We start from the raw sequence: 20,394 nt of genomic DNA on the forward strand, positions 1-20,394 counted from the left end.
CTACCTATTCCACTGGTGATTGCTAAGGATGCTAATCTATCAGAATAGCGACAGTGTTCTGAGGCAGACAATCATTCACCGTGAAATGAGTTAGTGACCTAAATCTAACTCACATAACCCGCCAAATGACCATCAGAAAATTTTCAGTAACTACTAAACTAAAATCCAAAATTGAACCCATCCCTAGTTCCTTATTCATTAGCAATTCCTATATATCTATCTACAGCAATACAATAAAATATAATGTAGTTATAATATTTCTAATATAAAAGCAAGCATTCCGAGTCCGCATTATGTACCCACCATCTTTTCAGCGTTCTCATCTGTGATGTTGGTGTTGTAGTCCCAGGAGGCAAGTGAACTTGCATAAGACAGGTCTTCTGCTCGTACATTGAATTGAGACAAAAAGTTGCTGGCCTCTTGTGTTGTATCCTGTGATGTAGCAACAGCAGCGAGACTGCAAAGAAGCCAAAGATGGACCAACATACTTCCTTTGAGCCAAGATCCACTGATTGAGTTAGGTTCCCTCAAATAAGCTTCCTCATCAGCTTCTGTCTCAACAGCCTTTGCACATAGGTGTGTGCTAGGGGAAAAAGGGAGAATCCAATTTGCTGGATCTTTTATTGTTTTTATCCAGTGAAGGACAAAAATGAAAATAGCTTTAAAAAGGCAAATAAACAGAAGTTAATGGTTAACTTTGGAGAAACATAATTACTAGTAGCATTTTATGGTCTTCTTATAAAAGGCTTTTACTTTTAGTTAATATTTCCCCAGTATGCTGTCCATGATACCGCTGATTATTATCTATAGTCTCACAGTGTCAGAGGAAGTCCAAGATCTGCAAATCCTTTAATAGATTGATGATAATCTACAAAAAGAGTTTGCAAATTCAGTGAGACACAACCTGACCTTATCTCTTAGGAAGAAACAAAGTCAGTGTAGGACTAGTGATCAATGGCTCCATGTCTAGTTGGCAGCCGGTATCAAGTGGAGTGCCCCAAGGGTCGGTCCTGGGGCCAGTTTTGTTCAATATCTTCATAAATGATCTGGAGGATGGTGTGGATTGCACTCTCAGCAAATTTGCGGATGATACTAAACTGGGAGGAGTGGTAGATATGCTGGAGGGGAGGGATAGGATACAGAAGGACCTAGACAAATTGGAGGATTGGGCCAAAAGAAATCTGATGAGGTTCAATAAGGATAAGTGCAGGGTCCTGCACTTAGGATGGAAGAATCCAATGCACCGCTACAGACTAGGGACTGAATGGCTAGGCAGCAGTTCTGCGGAAAAGGACCTAGGGGTGACAGTGGACGAGAAGCTGGATATGAGTCAGCAGTGTGCCCTTGTTGCCAAGAAGGCCAATGGCATTTTGGGATGTATAAGTAGGAGCATTTCCAGCAGATCGAGGGACGTGATCGTTCCCCTCTATTCGACATTGGTGAGGCCTCATCTGGAGTACTGTGTCCAGTTTTGGGCCCCACACTACAAGAAGGATGTGGATAAATTGGAGAGAGTCCAGCGAAGGGCAACAAAAATTATTAGGGATCTAGAACACATGAGTTATGAGGAGAGGCTGAGGGAGATGGGATTGTTTAGCCTGCAGAAGAGAAGAATGAGGGGGGATTTGATAGCTGCTTTCAACTACCTGAAAGGGGGTTCCAAAGAGGATGGCTCTAGACTGTTCTCAATGGTAGCAGATGACAGAACGAGGAGTAATGGTCTCAAGTTGCAGTGGGGGAGGTTTAGATTGGATATTAGGAAAAACTTTTTCACTAAGAGGGTGGTGAAACACTGGAATGCGTTACCTAGGGAGGTGGTGGAATCTCCTTCCTTAGAGGTTTTTAAGGTCAGGCTTGACAAAGCCCTGGCTGGGATGATTTAACTGGGAATTGGTCCTGCTTCGAGCAGGGGGTTGGACTAGATGACCTTCAGGGGTCCCTTCCAACCCTGATATTCTATGATTCTATGATAGTGTAATGTTGCTGCTTGGCCTCTTAGGGTATGTCTACACAGCAAAGAACCCCACCCCGCAGCTGGCCCATGCCAGCTGATGCAGGCTCTCGGGGCCCAGACCGCGGGACTGTTTCATTGCTGTGTAGACTTCCGGGCTTGGGCTGAAGATGGGGTTCAAGGACTCTGCTGGGTGGGAAGGTTCCAGAGCTCAGGCTACAGCCCAAGCCTAGACATCTACACAGCAGTGAAACTTCCCTGCAGCCAGAGCCCCTCAAGCCTGAGTCTGCTGGCACAGGCCAGCCATGGGCTTTTCTTTGCTGTGTAGACAGACCTGTAGGCCCAGATCCTCAGGGTTTGCAAGGGAGGAGCCAGGTATTTAGGTGCCTAACTCCTACTGAAATTAATGGGAGTTAAGCACCTAACTTGCTCATGTGCTTTTGAAAATCCCACTAAGTACCTATCTGCATCTTTAGGCACCTAAATATATTTGAAAATCTGGCCCTTAGTCAATGGGACTTACGCTTTTAAGTGACTGAGTCACTTTTGAAAATGATACTTAGGCTCCTAAGTCTCTTAAGCATTGCAATGCCTTCTTTTCTATTTGGGAAGGGCTTAGCACAGTGTGAGCACTACCAGAAACAAAGAAGAAAAAGAATAAGAGTTCATTGTTATTTTATTGTTTATTATTTGTATTAGGTCAGTGCCTAGAGAAAGGCCATTTGTAACGGAATTAAGAAGGATAAACCTGGGACATTCTAAGTGATAATATCTTGGGTTTTCCAAGGTAATTTACCAAGAGGCAGCTCAAGTCTCTTTTAGCTGAGGATCTATGTAATGTGCCACATGCAGAACATTACATATACATTTTGTACCTTGTTCTCAATCTATCAGGTAGAGTTCTGAATTATATCACAAAATGACTTCATTATGAAATCCTTTAAACTTTCTGACTTATTTATAGGATATGAAAAAGTGCACCAGTAAGTGAAAATATTTCATAATGTAGACTATTATTTGCAATGTAGACAGGAATTCCACTTTGCACATTCTACAGTATTTTCACAGAGGGTAAACCTTTATTGTGATATGAATTAGTAGAGGTTTAAACTTGAGCTTTCCCTACATTAGAGAAATTTGGCCTGACAACCACCACATTGTGACCACCCAAGATGCCTGTCCCAGATCTCAGCACCAGCTTCTTCCGCAGCATTGTTATTTACCAACAATTCTCAGGAGAAGGATTCCTATGGCTGTGCTGCCAGCTGTCCAGAGGCAGTTGTGGGGGAATTGGTGACCATCTGGGACAACAAGGAGATCCAGTCATAGCTGAAATCTGTAATTCAGAACACTCAATCTGTCAGCTGGTTCCAAATCCCTTGCTGACCAAGGCATCACTCAGTTCAGCAAGTAATGCAGGAAAATGTTAAGGGCAGGAGTCAGGAAGGGATTCCGCCTTTCAGTGTATTCTGGGAACTTTTTTCTCTCTTACTCTGAAAATTGAGGGATGGCCATGGCTGGAGATGGGACACTCAGCAGGGTTGGCCAGGGCTTTGAGGTGGCACCGAGCATTCTCTCTCTCAGGTGCTTGGCTGCCTGGTTCTTGCTGACATGCTCAGGGCCTAACTCAGGGGTGGGCAAACATTTTGGCCCGAGGGCCACACCGGAGAATAGAAATTGCATGGCGGGCCATGAATGCTCACAAAATTGGGGTTGGAGTGTGGGACCGGGTGCGGGCTCTGGGGTGGGACTGGGGATGAGGAGTTTGGGGTGTAGGAGGGTGCTCTGAGATGGGACCGAGGGGTTCGGAGGGCGGGAGGGGGATCAGGGCTGGGGCAGGGGTGCGGAAAGGGGTGCAGGTTCTGGCTGGGGGTGAGGGCTCTGGGGTGGGGCTGGGGATGAGAGGTTTAGGGTGCAGGAGGGTGCTCCAGGCTGGGATCAAGGGGTTTGGAGAGCAGGAGGGGGATCAGGGCTGGGGAAGGGGGTTGGGGCATGGGGAGAGGCTCAGGGGGTGCAGGATCTGAGCGGCACTTACCTCAAGCAGTTCCCGAAAGCAGTGGCACATCCCTTCTCTGGCTCCTACGCGGAGGCATGGCCAGGCGGCTCTGCACGCTGCCCCATCCGCAGGCACCACCCCTGCAGCTTCCATTGGAGTGCATAGGAGCCGGAGCAGGGCCATGCCGCAGCTTCCAGGAGCCGCGTGGTGCGGCCCCAACCGGAGCAGGCCTGAGCTGCATGGTGTGGCCCTGACCCAGCGCTCCCCAGCCAGAGCATCGGAGCGGGGTTGAGCTGCTGGTGCTGCCCCCGCCCTGGCTGAAACACTGGAGCGGGGCTGAGCTGCATGGTGCGGCTCATAGGCCGGCTTAAAACAGATCACGGGCCAGATCCAGCCTGCGGGCCTGTCATAAATATAAAGGGAAGGGTAAACCCCTTTAAAATCCCTCCTGGCCAGAGGAAAAATCCTCTCACCTGTAAAGGGTTAAGAAGCTAAAGGTAACCTCGCTGGCACCTGACCAAAATGACCAATGAGGAGACAAGATACTTTCAAAAGCTGGGAGGAGGGAGAGAAACAAAGCGTCTGTCTATATGCTGCTTTTGCCGGGGATAAATCAGGAATGGAGTCTTAGAACTTTTAGTAAGTAATCTAGCTAGGTATGTGTTAGACTATGATTTCTTTAAATGGCTGAGAAAAGAATTGTGCTGAATAGAATGACTATCTCTGTCTGTGTGTCTTTTTTGTAACTTAAGGTTTTGCCTAGAGGGATTCTCTATGTTTTGAATCTAATTACCCTGTAAGGTATCTACCATCCTGATTTTACAGGGGTGATTCCTTTACTTCTATTTACTTCAATTTCTATTAAAAGTCTTCTTCTAAGAAAACTGAATGCTTTTTCATTGTTCTCAGATCCAAGGGTTTGGGTCTGTGGTCACCTATGCAAATTGGTGAGGATTTTTACCAAACCTTTCCCAGGAAGTGGGGTGCAAGGGTTGGGAGGATTTTGGGGGGAAAGACATGTCCAAACTACGTTTCCCAGTAAACCCAGTTAGAGTTTGGTGGTGGCAGTGGTTATTCCAAGGACAAAGGATAAAATTAATTTGTACCTTAGGGAAGTTTTAACCTAAGCTGGTAAAAGAAAGCTTAGGAGGTTTTCATGCAGGTCCCCACATCTGTACCCTAAAGTTCAGAGTGGGGGAGGAACCTTGACAGGGCCGTAGTTTGCTCACCCATGGTCTAACTGATCACCATTGGTGGGGTCAGGAAGGAATTTTCCTTCAGGTTAGATTGTAGGGTTTATTGCCTTCCTCTGCAGCATGTGGGTGCGGGTGACTTGCCAGCATTATCTGGGTGTATCTCATGTAATCATTTCCCTGCCTGTGGTACATAATAGTCTAGTCTACTGTGGGCTGTAACACTTCAGTCTAAGTTCCATTGTTGGATTTAGTGTGTGGGTGCTGGGTGGGGTTGATAGTTTGCGATACATAGGAGGTCAGACTAGATGATCGGGAGGTCCTTTCTGGCCTTGAACTCTATGACTCTATAATATGGCCTGACACAATAACAGCATATCCAGGGCAGGGAGGAAACCTGCCCATTCTATAGCGAATTGGACAGATTTCTTGGTGATTGCTCTTCAACTTAGTTTGGGATGCTGTTCAAGAGTAAAAACACAGCTTGGCCTGCTCAAGTGAAGAACAGCAAGGGGATAGGGAGAATACTAACTTGGAGGCTCCAGCAGAGATAAGGACATGGAACATGTGATACCTGAGACCATGCTGAGATCCCACAGCCTCTTCAGAGGGTCCCAAGCTCTGGAGATGGCAAGGAGACAGCATCCAAGCAATTTGGGAGGAAGAGGAGAAGCAATTGGGTAAGAAGTTCTCTACATAACACATATTGTTATATGGAGAAATCAGGGTTGATTTTGCTGGCCCTGGGTAAGGGGGGAACATAGTGAACACGTCATAATTGTTGTGTAATGTGCAGATGAAGCCTTATATAATAGCAGATGTCTCTTGCTCCTCCAGGTCTGCCAGTTCCCCCTCACCTTCCCTGCCTGGGCTGCTACAGCATCAGTGGCAGCTCCTGGCTCCTCCCTCGCAAACCCTATTTTGTTCTCGCAGAGTCTGACTTGTCTCACAGCCCCTTCAGTAGCTCCTCGCTGTGATCAGCTGAGTGGCTGCTGTTGCCATTCTTAGTGAAGTGTCCGGCTTGATGCTTACAGCGCTGGCTGAGCTGTACCATGTAACTTGACTCATGCTGGCCATCAGGCAGAGATTTTTACTTTGTATGTATCAAACAGCACCTAAATATAAACAAAATATGAGATTCTGATTTCAGTCAGCTACCTATTGGGCATGACAGAGATTCTGATTTCAGTCAGCTACAATGTAAGCCTGACAGCTTACACTGTAGCTGTCAGGCCGCACGCCAAACCAGGGCATCAGTCCAGCTATCTGCTCTGATATCTCTGCAATCACTCTTCATTCTGTCTTTCTGCTTAGTGCATGAAACACAGGCATACACATTATTAGATACTGAACTGATCTGCTGCTACCACAGGCTAGGGTAGGGAACATGGAATAATGAGGGAGAGGTCTCAGAAGTTTCTAATGGGCATGTGTCCACACATCATAGTTTGCAATATCACTTAGATACAATATCACAGAGAATGTTAATTCAAAGTTCAAAATTCCTGTTGGTCCATAGCTGATAAGAGCTACATACTGTACTATGTGGGAATCAGAAACCAAACGGACAGACAGGACTAGTACAAATTCATAAAATAATAGCAAGAGGTAAACATTTTTCATCTTGATTTTCCAAAGGATTTTTTTTCTTTTTAATTATTATTAAATCAGAGTAAATAAAATGAGCCAGTAAACCTTCAGTGTCAGCCCCGAAGAGTCATGCACCAGGTAACAAAACCCACCTAACATGGCACATAAAACAGGTAAGAGGAAAAGCCAATTGTGAGGGAGAGGAGAGAGAGAGCAGAAAAACTGAACTTTCCTCTTATGCACTCTTGAGACAAATCCAGTTCCCACTGAAGTCAACAGGAAGTTTGCCCTTGACTTTAATGGAAGGTTTTGCCCTCATTGAAAAGGGGGAATTTTCACTTGCCATCCTACCAGAGTCTAAAATGCATATTTATATGGCTACAGAATATTCAGTTATGAAACCTAAGTATATTATTATCGTCATTTTTATATGTGCATCCACAGGGTGTGAAGGCATTTAATGTACTTATACAAGTGAACATATCTGCACCATGCATAGGCACATGTGACACTAATAATCACTCAGTCACTGTACCTGTTCCACGTTGTTTGAAAACTACCAAGTTCAATCATTTAAAATAACAAGTGTAACTGCTTTGTCATTAATTAGCTAATGATGTTCATTAGTAATTAGTTATTAGTTCATTAGCATAATGGTTTGTTAGTTTTGAAAGTTGGAACATAATTAAACTGCACAAATCCCTTATTACCTGTCTGTTTTAAAGAAATCAAAAATACTAGAAACAAATAAGAGCAGTTCATAGAAAGGTGAGCAACGACTGCTCCCAGCTAATGGGCTGGGGACAGCCAGTTGATACATGACCTAAGTAAACTTGACACATTTAAAACAGATTACTTCATAAGCAACAGGTTATTGCAGTGAAGAACTGACCAAAAAATCCTAGGTTTTTGTTGTTTTTATTCTTTATAGTGCTCCTGTCCCAAGCTTCTAAATGTATATTCTTTTTGATACGATGGGTTGGAATTTTTACCACTCAAGATATGAACATGACACTAGGGTGGCTGCCAAATAGTTTTCCCATCCCAAGAAAAAATTCAAGATTTCAAAATATTATCCCGTTCTGAATTGGGACAAAAAGTTGAATATCTTGAAAAATTGTTGTGAATCAACAAACTGAAAAATGTTTTGGCTAATTTTGTTTGATTTTGACCTTTTTATACTATGTTGTTTATTATAATTAACTTACATTTCTAAATGAAAAGTAGTTCTGAAGAAAAAAAAATCCAGAATTTTTCATTTTGAAAATGTCACAATGTCCAATTTCAACAATTTCAAAACATTTTTTCCAAAAAAATTTCAAAACATGAAATTTGTTGAAACTGATCCTTTCCCACGAACAGTTTCCTAGAGCCCCAAATGCAGATCTCTCCCTCTTCCTTTGCAGATAACAATATGTGAGAGAGAAGACCTAAACTGCAAAATTGTTTTCCCTCAAATTATAGAGCAAACGATGACGATGAATAAGGAATATCCAGGACTAAAGTTTCAGAGTAACAGCCGTGTTAGTCTGTATTCGCAAAAAGAAAAGGAGTACTTGTGGCACCTTAGAGACTAACCAATTTATTTGAGCATGAGCTTTCGTGAGCTACAGCTCACTTCATCGGATGCATCCACGGCATGCATCTGATGAAGTGAGCTGTAGCTCACGAAAGCTCATGCTCAAATAAATTGGTTAGTCTCTAAGGTGCCACAAGTACTCCTTTTCTTTCAGGACTAAAGTGTTTCATCATGAAGTCCAACACGTAACAAGGAAGTTTCTTTCCCCTAGTGATGTGATGAGCAGCTCCAACAAAAATTGCTCTCTCTCTTTTGCAACTTCAGTACTGCTAGTGACATTGCTGAAGACCAGCAGGACCTTAGTTCCTTGTTAGGTATGGTGCTAATCCCCAACCCTGGTGCATCCATGGAAAGCAGAGTATTGGAACTGTGCCACCCAGCCAGGTTCTGAAACCCTGAGGTCTGTACATATTCCAAGGGAAAAAATTTTGCCCTCACAGATAGCTCTACAAGGCTTATGCAACTCCCCAACCGGTTCCCTTGCCTAGGGATATAGGTACAAACTCTGACCTGCCCATATGCACTAAAATGCACGCACTATCTTACTGACTCAATACAGAGGGAAAATTCTTTCCCAGAGGAAAGACAGCCACACAGAGAGATTGAAAGGAGCCATTGAACCAGAGCTGTCATCTGGGAGCAGAGTCCAGGGCCCACTGGGCCAGACCTCCAAAGTGATCAAGTGGAGGGGGACATAATGTTAAAGAGATTCCTCAGCACCTGCACTATGATTATTTTGTTCTCATGGTGGGGAGCCCATTCTTGAACATATCTCTTCCCCGCAGTAGATGTGCAGAGATGAAGGACTGGAGTTTATAACCCTTTTAACCGAAACTGGGGAAGAGAGAAGGCCCAGGATCCATAGAGGTCTGATTGTGGGGGATAAGAAGCTCATTTGCATAAACGCCTTTCCCTCTGAGTAGCTTTGCACCTTGTTCCAGCAGAGCAAGTGCAAACCCCTTCACTCACCCATACGTACCAGGCCGCAGGATAGGTCAGACCAGTAGAGAGGCACTATAAATTGTGGTAAGGGATTACTACAAACTCCCACCCAATTCAATAGCAAAATTACCTGAATAAGCATTTCCAACATCTGGTCCCTAAATTTACACTTTTTCCTATAAATTGTTACATTTGTGTTTCATTTAAAAGTAAAGAATGTGTCTGGTGCTGCACTCACAGTTCTCTACAGATTTAATCAGTAAACATTAGCTTGTTCTCTAATTCCAGGGCAGATATCTCCAAGTTCTCAAAACTCTTCTCTAAACACTCTGAAGTAATGAGTGACAGAATAAACCATAAACTCAGTTTGTTTATGCATAATTATGCATAATTTGCATTAGTGCTAACCCACAGGAATCAAAACTCTCCCTGATAGATGAAATTGTGACCAACTTTGGTAATGAAGTTACTGATAAACTTTGATCAACCTTTGCTTTATCTAGAATCTCTCTGAATTTTATAATTGCTTTAACTGTTTTATTTCATTTATCTGGAATTTAGGTAATGATCTATAGCCTCAGATCAAGCTCTTAGAAAAGCAAAATTCTCCTCCCAGTCACATCAGTGTTACTCCGTTTGTACCTCATGGCACTGCACTGATGTGATGCATCAGCATAATTGTCTCACTTGTCTTTAAGGAAGTGATTGAAGGCATATTGCCTTTCACTGAATTACCTATATAAAGCTCAACATTCTATGACAGGTTGCTGGGAGGAAAAACAACAGCTGCAAACAAACAAAGGTTATATAAGATAGTTGGGCTAGCTCCTCGGCTGGCGTAAATCAGCATTGTGCCACTAGTGGTGTTTAAAGGGCAGAATTCACCAAGTCGAACTCTTTGTTTTCTAGAGTTTGCAATATGAGAACGCTAGAACACAGACTAGTTTCTTCCACAGTAAATATGTTTTTGTGGAACCCAGTTTCTGATTACTATTTCAACCAGGAATCTTAAACCAAGAATAACTTTTAATGGTTGTTACGAATGATACAAGCCCATTTGCTTTATATCCCACAGGCTGTTCACTCACAGCTCCTACGGGCAACAAAATGTACTCTCTGTCTTCACCTTACGTAACTACTAAGGAAAATCATGCCAAGCCACTGTTACTTAATCTCACTGCTGAAGATCCAATTCAGGAGGAGGTTAGTGATTAACCATTTACTACCAATAACAGGCTACCTCACATAAAATATTCAGAAGAGAACCACTTTCAAAGTGCTGGCCATGGCTGAAGGCTCAGACAAATCCCCATTAAAGTCGTGTGTGGTGTAGAAAGCCTTGCCAAGGCCTCTTTGCACTTTAAGTGAATTTCACCCACACTGCAGAACTGCCTCTTTTCATCTGCACTTCCCATTTGCCGTTGTGCTATTAAGCCATTCCCCCAAAGGTCCACACTGTAGAAATCTTTCCGCAATTTCTGAAGAGATGTCACAGTACCAGCCATTCAGCACAGATCACATTGCAGTTCACTCCTAGCAATATAGAGTATGGCACCTACGAAGGTAGCCAGCCACCTACATAGGCAACAAAATAATACTGGGCTTAATCCTGAGTTCCTTAAATAAGTCAGTGCCTGAGTTAAGGACCTCAGGATGGGGGCCATGAATAATATTCTGTACTTCTACTGCATCTTCCATCCAAAGATCTCAAAGTGATGTTCTAACACTGATGGACTAAACCTTGCAATATCCTTGTGACGCAGGGCAGTATAATTATCCCCATGTTACAAATGGAAAATCTGAGACACAGGGAGATTATTATTCATTTCCATTTTTTAATTTTATTAATCCATTGCCCAAACTTGTGCTAGGAATCTCACAGCACATATCCTGCCCTGAAGAGCTTACAGTCTAAATTGATGGGACACACAACAGATGTGGGAAGCGGTCAGAGATGCAAGCAAAACTGAGAGCATCCTAGGCATATGTCTTGTTAGCTCTATGATTTTATTTTTATTAATTGCCTCCTTCCTCCCTTCCCTCTTCTCATGTCTCTCAATCCCCCATTGTCCTTGTTACATGTGTTGTTTCCACTGTTCTATACCCTGGTCCCTTCTCACCCCATACCTGAGATTCAAGGATGAGTGGGAGAAACCAAAAAGGAAAACACAGTCAATGAAGGTGGGGTTGGTCTCCTGGGGGCCAGGATCAGTATAGCCAGTCTGGACCTTGGAGTTTTTGCCAGCTCTTTTCACTTTACACCTGCTCCTGTTGTAGGTAAAGAGTTTGAAAATATGCTGTGAAACACTAATGCTTAAATAATGGTTTAAATGTTCTCTTGAAATAAGAAATAATAATTGTAGTGACACTGGCCAAATTCTATCCTCAAGTGTATTACTGTATTTTTCAAAGGAATTGCGAGGACAGGACAGGACGTAGAAGTAAGAAAGCAGATGTTTATGCAGTCATGTAGATATAATTCCTCACCTCAGCATACTCATATCCTCTTTTTACAATATATATAATTCTTCTCTGCTTAGGGCCCAATTCTATTCCATTGAAGTCAATTGGACTTTTACTATGGATTTCAATGGGAGCAGGATAGTGTCCTTAATATTAATTTCTACCATGGATTATGTGTGAATGGCTCCCATTAAAACTGTCCAAGGGCAGAATTCAGGGCTTGAACCTTTAGGTGCCCTCAGCTTCCATTCATGTCAATGGGAGATTCACAGATATGAACAGGCCAACAGCATGGACCATTATGACCATCCAGTCAGATCTCCTGCATAACACAAGCTATGGAATTTCACAGTGATGCCTGTATCAAGCCCAATAACTGGTGGTCAAAGTAGAGCATATCTTTTAGACAGAAATCCAGTCATGATTTAAAGAGTCCAAGTGAAGCAGAATTTACCACATCCCTTGGAAATTGTTCTATTTTCACTGTTAAAAATTTGGGGGGAAGATTTCCAAAGGCTCAAAGAGCAGTTAAGTGCCTAGTTCCCATGGATTTTCAATGACAGTTGGGCATTTAATTGTCTTTTGTGCCTTAGCAAAGTTTGAGCTGGAAAATGAGATGCCTTGGGGATATTTTCTGACTTTCATTTCCAGACTTTGGATCCCATGCCCTTGATTGCTAGATTAAAAGGGCTTCTAGCACTAGATCTTGTCTCCCTGTTTAATACTTACAAGCTGTAATTAAGTCACCGTTGAACCTTCTCTTCCATAAGCTACAAAGGCTGCCAGCACCTTGCAGGATCAGACCCTTGGCCTTTCACTTTTTCACAGTAAATAAAAACACCACATATGAATTCCTGTTCAAACCAAAAACACACTGCATTTCTGCATGCAGAGTCCATTTGCAAAGACATATTCATATCCAACTCAAGACTAGTGCCAGTGAAAAGTGACAAAAAGAAAAGGAGTACTTGTGGCACCTTAGAGACTAACAAATTTATTTGAGCACAAGCTTTCGTGAGCTACAGCTCACTTCATCGGATGCATTCAGTGGAAAATACAATGGGAAGATTTATATACATAGAGAACATGAGACAATGGGTGTTACCATACACACTATAACCAGAGTGATCACTTAAGGTGAACTATTACCAGCAGGAGAGCGGGGGGGCGGGAAAAAACCTTTTGTAGTGATAATCAAGGTGGGCCATTTCAAGCAATTGACAAGAACGTCTGAGGAACAGTGGGGGGGGGGAATAAACATGGGGAAATAGTTTACTTTGTGTAATGACCCATCCACTCCCAGTCTCTATTCAAGCCTAAGTTAATTGTATCCAGTTTGCAAATTAATTCCAATTCAGCAGTCTCTCGTTGGAGAATTGGAATTAATTTGCACCCATGGGGGGACACATCTTGAAGAACCTCAGTTACTGCACAAGATGAGTCACCCTCTTCTTCTTCGAGTGATGTCCCTGTGGGTGCTCCACTGCAGGTGACTATAAAGCGGTGTCCCTAGTTGGAAAGCTGGGGCTTTAGAGCGACACGTATTGCCAAGGAGAGGACAGCCTGCCCTAGGAGAGTGTCTGTTGAGATGTCGTGCGTAATAGCATAGCGCTGGATGAAAGTGTCTGTCGGAGCCCATGTAACAGCCTTATCAATGTCATCAATGGGGACATTATTAAGAAAGACAATCGAGATAGATAACGAATATGTGGAATGTGTACTGACTGAGATAGGAGGTTGTCTATCGTCAACATCATAAGATAAACCCATACACTGTGAGATCCACTTAGAGAGGCGTTGTTTAGATATGGCAGTGCCTCTGGAACTTTTGGTGGTAAAGGAGAATAATTGTGGAGATTTCTGGAAGGGTTTAGTCCTGTCCAAGTATAGGCTAATGCACACCTTATGTCTAGGGTGTGAAAAGTTGCCTCCTTTTTATTACTCTGAGGCTTCGGGAAGTTCAGTTGATTGCGATAAAAAGATGTTGGGACCTCAGGTAAGCATCTTGGGTGTGGGCACAGTGTAACTTTATCTTTATAAAACACTGTGTATGGTGGATATGCCATGAGGGCCATGATTTCGTCTACCTGTCTAGCAGAGGTGATGGAGACAAAAAAGGCCATTTTCATTTATAGGTGTATGTAAGAACAGGTTGCCACTGGTTCAAATGGGGGCTTAGTCAGAGAATGTAGGACTGGCCTGGGGTCCCAGGCCGGGGTCTGCTATCATATATGGGGATAGAGATATTGAATACCCCTCAAGAAGCACTTTGTGAGCAGAAGTGCGAAGGAGTGGCTGTCAAAGGAGGCGTGAAAGGTAGTGATTGCTGCCAGTTGTACTCTAATAGAACTATTGGCCAATCCTGACTGTTTAAGGTGTAGAACGTAGTCAAGAATAAATGGCAACGGAGCGTGTGCTGCATCTACCTAATGTGAGGCACACCAGCAGTGAAATCTAGTCCTTTTGTGAATGTAAGTGTATCTGATTGTGTCACGCCTACTATTCAATTGTATCTGTTTGACAGTATCTGAGCAGATTATTTCTGGACCCTGGAACCACAGAGGAGCCAGGCTCTGAGTAGAGCATCTGTGGATTGGGATCGAAAATGTGTCCTGTGAGAGGAGCCATGGTGTTAGGTGGAGAGAGATTCGTCGGCATACCATCATGCATAGAAGGTAAGTATACCAGACCTGTAGTGGCCATGTTGGAGCTATTAGTAAGACATGAGTTCGGTCCTCTCTATTTTGCAAAGTACTCAGAATAGGAAGGAAAAAGGAGGGAAGCCTTTAAGGAGTGGTGCGTCCCAGGTTATGAGGAATACATCTCCCAGCAATCCATGCCCCAGTCCCATTCTGGATCAGAATTAAGGGAAGTGGGTGTTGTGCTGAGTGGCAAAATCAATGGTGGGTGGATCTATGGTGGGAAGGCCCGATCAGCTGAATATGGGTTCAAGTGCTCACATATCCAGCTCCCACTCGTGATCGTGTGAGAATGTCCTGCTCAGTGTGTCCTTGGTGGTGTTCTGGTGTCCCAGGAGGTACATGACTGAAATGGAGATGTTCTTGTGGATATACCAGTTCCACAGTTTGATCGCCTCTGAGCATAAAGAGTGGGACCTCACTCTACCCTGCCTGTTGATGTAATACATGCAGGTGAGATTGTCCATCATCATTCTTTACATTATGATGTTTGAGAAGAGGTAGGAAATATCGGCAGGCACTGCAGACCACTCGTAGCTCTAGGACATTGATGTGTAAGATGACTTCAGTGGACAACCATCTACCCTGCACTGAGCGTTTGTGTAGATGCACCCCCCAATTGATTAGGGAGGCATTGGTGACTAGGATCATAGTTGGTGATGGTTGTACGAAAGGAACTCCAACACAGATGTTGCTGGGCTGTGTCCACCACAGCAGTTAATCTTTGACTCGCCTCAGCACAGATAAAAGTTTGTGAATGCTGTGCTTGTGGGGGAAGTATACAGTATGGAGGCATGCTTGAAGACACAGCATGTGCAGTCTTGCATGCCTGACCTCAAACGTAGCTGCTGCCATGTGACCTAGAAGCCGGAAGCACATTCGTGCAGAGATCTGGGGGCAGATCCAGGCAGCAGATACTAGATCTGTTATCGCTGAGAATCTGAGAGATGGTAGGAAGGCTCTGATTATATGACATATAACTGCACATCAATGAATTCCAGCTGTTGTACTGGTGTTAGGGTGGACTTTTCTAGGTTTACGAGGAGACCTAGCTTCATGAACAGATCTGTTTTTAAGTGGGTGGCTTGTAGAGCATAGATTTCAGATGGGGTCTCCAGGAGACAGTCATCAAAGTATGGAAAAATGATAATTCCTTTTTTCCTTAGTAGGTTGAAACTACCACGAGGACCTTGGAGAACACCCGAGGTGCTGTGGATAGTCTGAAGGGCAGTACTTTGTACTGACAGTGGTCAGTGCTCACGACAAACCAGAGGAATCGTCTATGGGCAGGATGTATAGAAATATGAAAGGATGCATCTTGGAGGTTGAGGGCAGAGAACCAGCCCCATTGTTCCATGCTGGGATAATAGTAGAGAGGGTAACCATCTTGAAACATTGCAGCTTGATGAATCTGTTTAGATTGTGACGGTCTAGGATATGATGCCAGCCACCAGGCTTCTTCTAAATCAGAAAAGAGTGGGAGTAGAAATCCTTTCTCATGTGTTGGGGAGGGACCTGTTCTATGGCTCCCAGTTGCAGAAGGTGATTTATTTCTTCCCGTAGAAAGGACTTATGAGAGGGGTCCCTGAAGAGGGAAAGCGGGGGGGGGGGGGGAATTGGAAGGGGAAGGAGTATCCTTCCTTGACTATCTCTAGAATCCATTTATCTGAGGTGCTGAGACTCCAAGATGGGAAAAATTGAGCTAGTTAGTCACCAAACTATTGGAACATCAGAGATGGTGGGGATGACTGGAACAAGGGAAGGCTTCTTGGGGCCTTGACCACACCTTCAAAATTGTTGCTTTGGTGCCAGTACATGAGAGAGAGCCCCTTGAGAAGTGGGCTGTCTACATTTAGACGGAGGCCTTTGTCAGTGGTGTTGGGTGTTGTAGTAGCACTGAGAGATATATTGTTGAGTTTGGGATTGCGGTGGGAGTTGGTACTTCCCCAAGCGTCTCTTTGGTGCTGGTGTGCATATCCTGAGAGAATGAAATGTAGCTCGGGTGTCTTTAGGGGAGTGCAAAGAGTCATCTGTACACTCAGAGAATAGTTCTAGCCTTTTAATTGTAAGTCCTCTATTGTGGTTTGTACCTCCTTAGGAAAGCCCAAGAGGTGGAGCCATGATGCATGCCTCATGACCATAGCAGTTGCGATGGATCGAGCAGCTGTGTCTGCAGAGTCTTAACGAGGCTTATAGGCTGTACAGGCTAGGAGGTATCCCTCCAATATCAAGGACTGGAATTGCTCCTTTTTGGTCTTTGGTAGATCATAGCAAAGTTCCTCCAATTTGGAGTAGTTCAGATAATTATACTTGGCCATGAGAACTTCATAATTTGAAATCCTAAACTGGACTGTGGCTGAAGAGTATGTCTTGCATCCAAATAGGTCCAGACATTTCCAATCTCTGGCTGGCTGGCTAGATCAAGATTGGTACCGACGGCTCCTTTCCTACACCGCATTGACCATCAACAAATTTGGGGTGGGGTGTGAAAATAAAAATTCAGCATTCTTTGCCGGAACATATTTTCTGTCGGTGTGTTTGCAGGTTGGAAGGATGGAAGCCAGGGTCTGCCACAGAACTTTTGCAGATTTGAGACAAGCCTCATTGATTGGTAGTGTGATCTTTGAGAAAGAGGATGCGTGGAGGATATCAACAGTTTATGCTGTTGGTCTTTGACTTCCTCCAAAGGGATCTGTAGGGAGTTTGCAATCCTATGGAATAGATCTTGAAAGTGCCTGAAGTCATTGGCAGATGTAGGGGATGGAACATAATTGCCTCATCAGATGATGAGGAGGAAAAATGTAAAGTTGGGGGAACCTCCTTTTCCTACTCTTCCTCCTGAGCTGGTATCGGTCGTGGTTTCACTTCCTAAGGATGAGAGATTGATGGAGAAGGAGAAGTGTAGGTCTCTGGCTTTGCTTTCTGGGACGGTTCCCAAATTGTGCCCTGTACCTGGCCGAAGGGTCCCAATATGGTCAGTTTGGTGGGAATGGCACATGTGGTTGCATCCACAGTGACCCTGCCAGGACGGGGGCCAGAGGTAGTCTGCATATAGTGAAGATAAGCTGGTGCAATTTGTCCAGTAGTCAAGGGAACAATGGAGTCCTCCTTCTCCTCTTCCTCCTCCTCACTGGGGAAGGAAGGTGTTGTCCTTGACAGAGAGAGGGAGGAATGTCGTAAGTCCAGAGAGGAGGGTAGAAATGGGGCGAAGAAGCCGAGACTCGGGAGTGTCAGATACCAGAGGTCTTTAGGGTATCTGAAGTCTTGTGGAAGGGGAAGGAGCATTATCAGAGCCGTTGTAACACATAGTGATGGAGAGAGAGTGTATGTCCCTGAAGTTTCAGAAGATGGCACCAGAGATTTGGCTGGTGCCAGTGACTTGGCCAGTACCGATGACTTGCCTGGTGCTGACGATTTTGGTATTGATGATTCGGTCGGTGCTGGTGACTTGGCCAGTGCCAACTATTTTGATGGTGCTGAGGACTTACTTGGTGCCAACAGCTTTGTCAGTGCCAGAAACAGTGTTGGTGCCATAGCTCCTGCAAGCGGGCTGCTTCGCTCCCCAGAGCTGGGAAACAGCGCCGAGGGCTGAAGGTGCCCAGACAATGTCTTTAGACCATTTCTTTAAGCCAGTACCAGAGCTACCTGCATGTGCCCTGGAGCTATGTCTTTTGTTGGATGAGGTTGAAGCCACCGACATAGCCAGGAATGGTGTTCTGGAGGGTTGAACCTCAGAGTGTGAGGAGAAGGAAGCCTGTCTCTTGTCATCTGCATGATCACGGATGACTTTCTCTTCAGAGGGCATGGAGAGTGGGGGTCGGCAGACAATCTGGCAGAGCATTAAGGCCTCTCTGGGGAAGAATCCGGGCCCAGGTCCAATCCTGGATGTAGCGATTTCTCCATGAGGAGAAGTTTCAATCTAATATCCCAATTCTTTCTAGCTCTGGTTTCAGGCTGAGGCAGTGAGAACTTGAGGGACGTGTCCCTCTCCCAGACAGTGGATACACTGTGGGTGGATGTCCGTTATCGAGAAGGTGGCCCAACAAGAATGCTCTTATACCTGGGAGAGCCGGGCATAAGGGAAAAGGGCTTCCCAGTCTGGAAGGCGGGAAGTGGGCAATACGGAAACCTAAGCTATGAGAATAATTGTAAAGATAAAGTTAAAACAAAAGAAAAAAATTTTTTTACAGATAGAAGTTGAAAGAAGAAGAGGAAAATTCTAACTACTCTATCAGGTAAGGAACTATCTATGAGGAGCAGCAGAGCTCTGCTAGCGGCTTCCGTCCCAGACCAAAGGTAGTAGAAAAGGAACTGGGGCTGTCTGTCTGACCAAACAGCGCTCTCTCTCTCTCTCTATATATATATATGTATATGTCCTGTGTACAGTGTGAGAGAGACAAGATGCGCATGTGCAGTCCTACAGGCACTTCCGGTGAAGATCTCCGATCCCAGGTGCAGGAGGCCCTGCCACACCTACAACTGAGCACCAACAGGGACATCACTTGAAGAAGAACAATGAACGAGTCATAATGATGTCTTTAAATAATCGTTAATAACTAAGCATCTGATGTAAGACAGCCTTCAACCTCATTCCACCACACACTTCTTGAAAATATTTAATGAACAATTGAGTGGATGTCCTCACATTTGCTTTAGCTTTGTAATACAGATTTGTGTGTTTGTATTTTATCAAGGAAAGTTTCTCTCAAGGGAAAATAATTGACAAATCATATTTTTCTTGCCTTGATGTTTGAAATTCATCAGTCATGACTAGATAAAGTTAGCACAGTCTCTCTCAAAGAAGCCAAAAAGAAACTGTGACATTTCATAGTGGTGTGAACTGTTCATCATCTGCTGCGTAGACTCCATTAATCTGGCCTGCTTTTAAATCCAGTATATCGCAAGGAATCCCATTTTCTGTTGTCACTGATGTGTCACATTTGTCTTCTAAATCGCCTATCTCTACAGACTCATTGTTATTTCTAAAAAGGAATAACAAAATTACATTACTGCAATCAAAGTGTACCATTCAACAAAGCCTGGACATAAGAAAAATAGTTTAGCATGCACTTTTATTAAGAAGTTTACAACACACTATATACAAAGAGGCATAGTCTAGTCATCTGAGGATAGGAATGGGAGACAGAAATTCCTAAGTTATTTCTAATATCACTTTCACACTGGCACCCTTCTGTTGCCTCACTTAACTTCTATACCTCAGTTTCCCCTTCTGTAAAATGGCTTGGAGGAGGGTGCAAAATAGAAAAGGAAAATAAAGAATAAAATACACATTCATATACTTAATAGACTTCAAGGCTATAAGGAGCCACCATGATCATTTAGTCTGACCTACAGCATAATACAGGCCATAGATTTCACTCAATGATCCCTGCATCTGTCCCAACAACTTGTGGTTGAACTAGAACAGATCTTGGCATCCAGCTGTGACTTAAAGACACATGTTAGATGTTACAGAATATACGCACCACATTTCTTGGTAATCTATTTCAATGGTAAGTTTCTCTCACTGTTCTAAATTTGTATCTTATGTCCAGTTCAAACTTCACTAGCTTTAACTTCCAGCCAATAGATCTTTGCCTGCTAGATTAAACAGCAATATGTCTTGCATACTTTCACTTTTCCAGACTCAAACTCTGATACCAACCATACTAAAATAGCTGCTGAAGAAATGATCTAAACTGACAAACTGTAAGCAAATTTAGTCAACAATGTCTGTATAGTACCTTTAATTTCCAGATTTATTTTGACCTTGAGATCTGCTGATTCATAGCTGAAGAACCTGCTGTACTTTACAGACTGTAGCATCAGCAACTTAGAATGATAAGAAACTTACAGGTTAGCTACAGTATTTCTTCCAATCCCATAACACATTGTGACAACCTGACTCAGTACTTATACACCAGTAATATTAACAATAATAAAACTTTATTGACCTGCGAGAGATACCTGGACTTTAGAGA

At 43.8% G+C, this 20,394-nt stretch overlaps 1 protein-coding gene across 7 annotated transcripts in view; it reads right to left on the bottom strand.

Annotated features, from left to right (window-relative positions):
- Positions 1 to 20,394, bottom strand: part of ACE2 (angiotensin converting enzyme 2) — a 106,457-nt gene that overhangs the window by 38,128 nt on the left and 47,935 nt on the right. For 5 of the 7 annotated variants that reach the window (XM_078854110.1, XM_073355720.2, XM_073355714.2 and 2 more), the window contains one exon: positions 304 to 583. In XM_078854110.1, the coding sequence (XP_078710236.1) occupies positions 304 to 583 (280 nt within the window). Of the gene's footprint in view, positions 1 to 303; positions 584 to 5,997; positions 6,252 to 12,692; positions 19,396 to 20,394 lie in introns of those variants that run through there. The other 2 variants (XM_073355727.2, XM_073355735.2) reach the window with 2 other exon arrangements.

The sequence above is a fragment of the Lepidochelys kempii genome, chromosome 1 (genome assembly GCF_965140285.1).
Source record: "Lepidochelys kempii isolate rLepKem1 chromosome 1, rLepKem1.hap1, whole genome shotgun sequence".
NCBI lineage: Eukaryota > Metazoa > Chordata > Testudines > Cheloniidae > Lepidochelys > Lepidochelys kempii.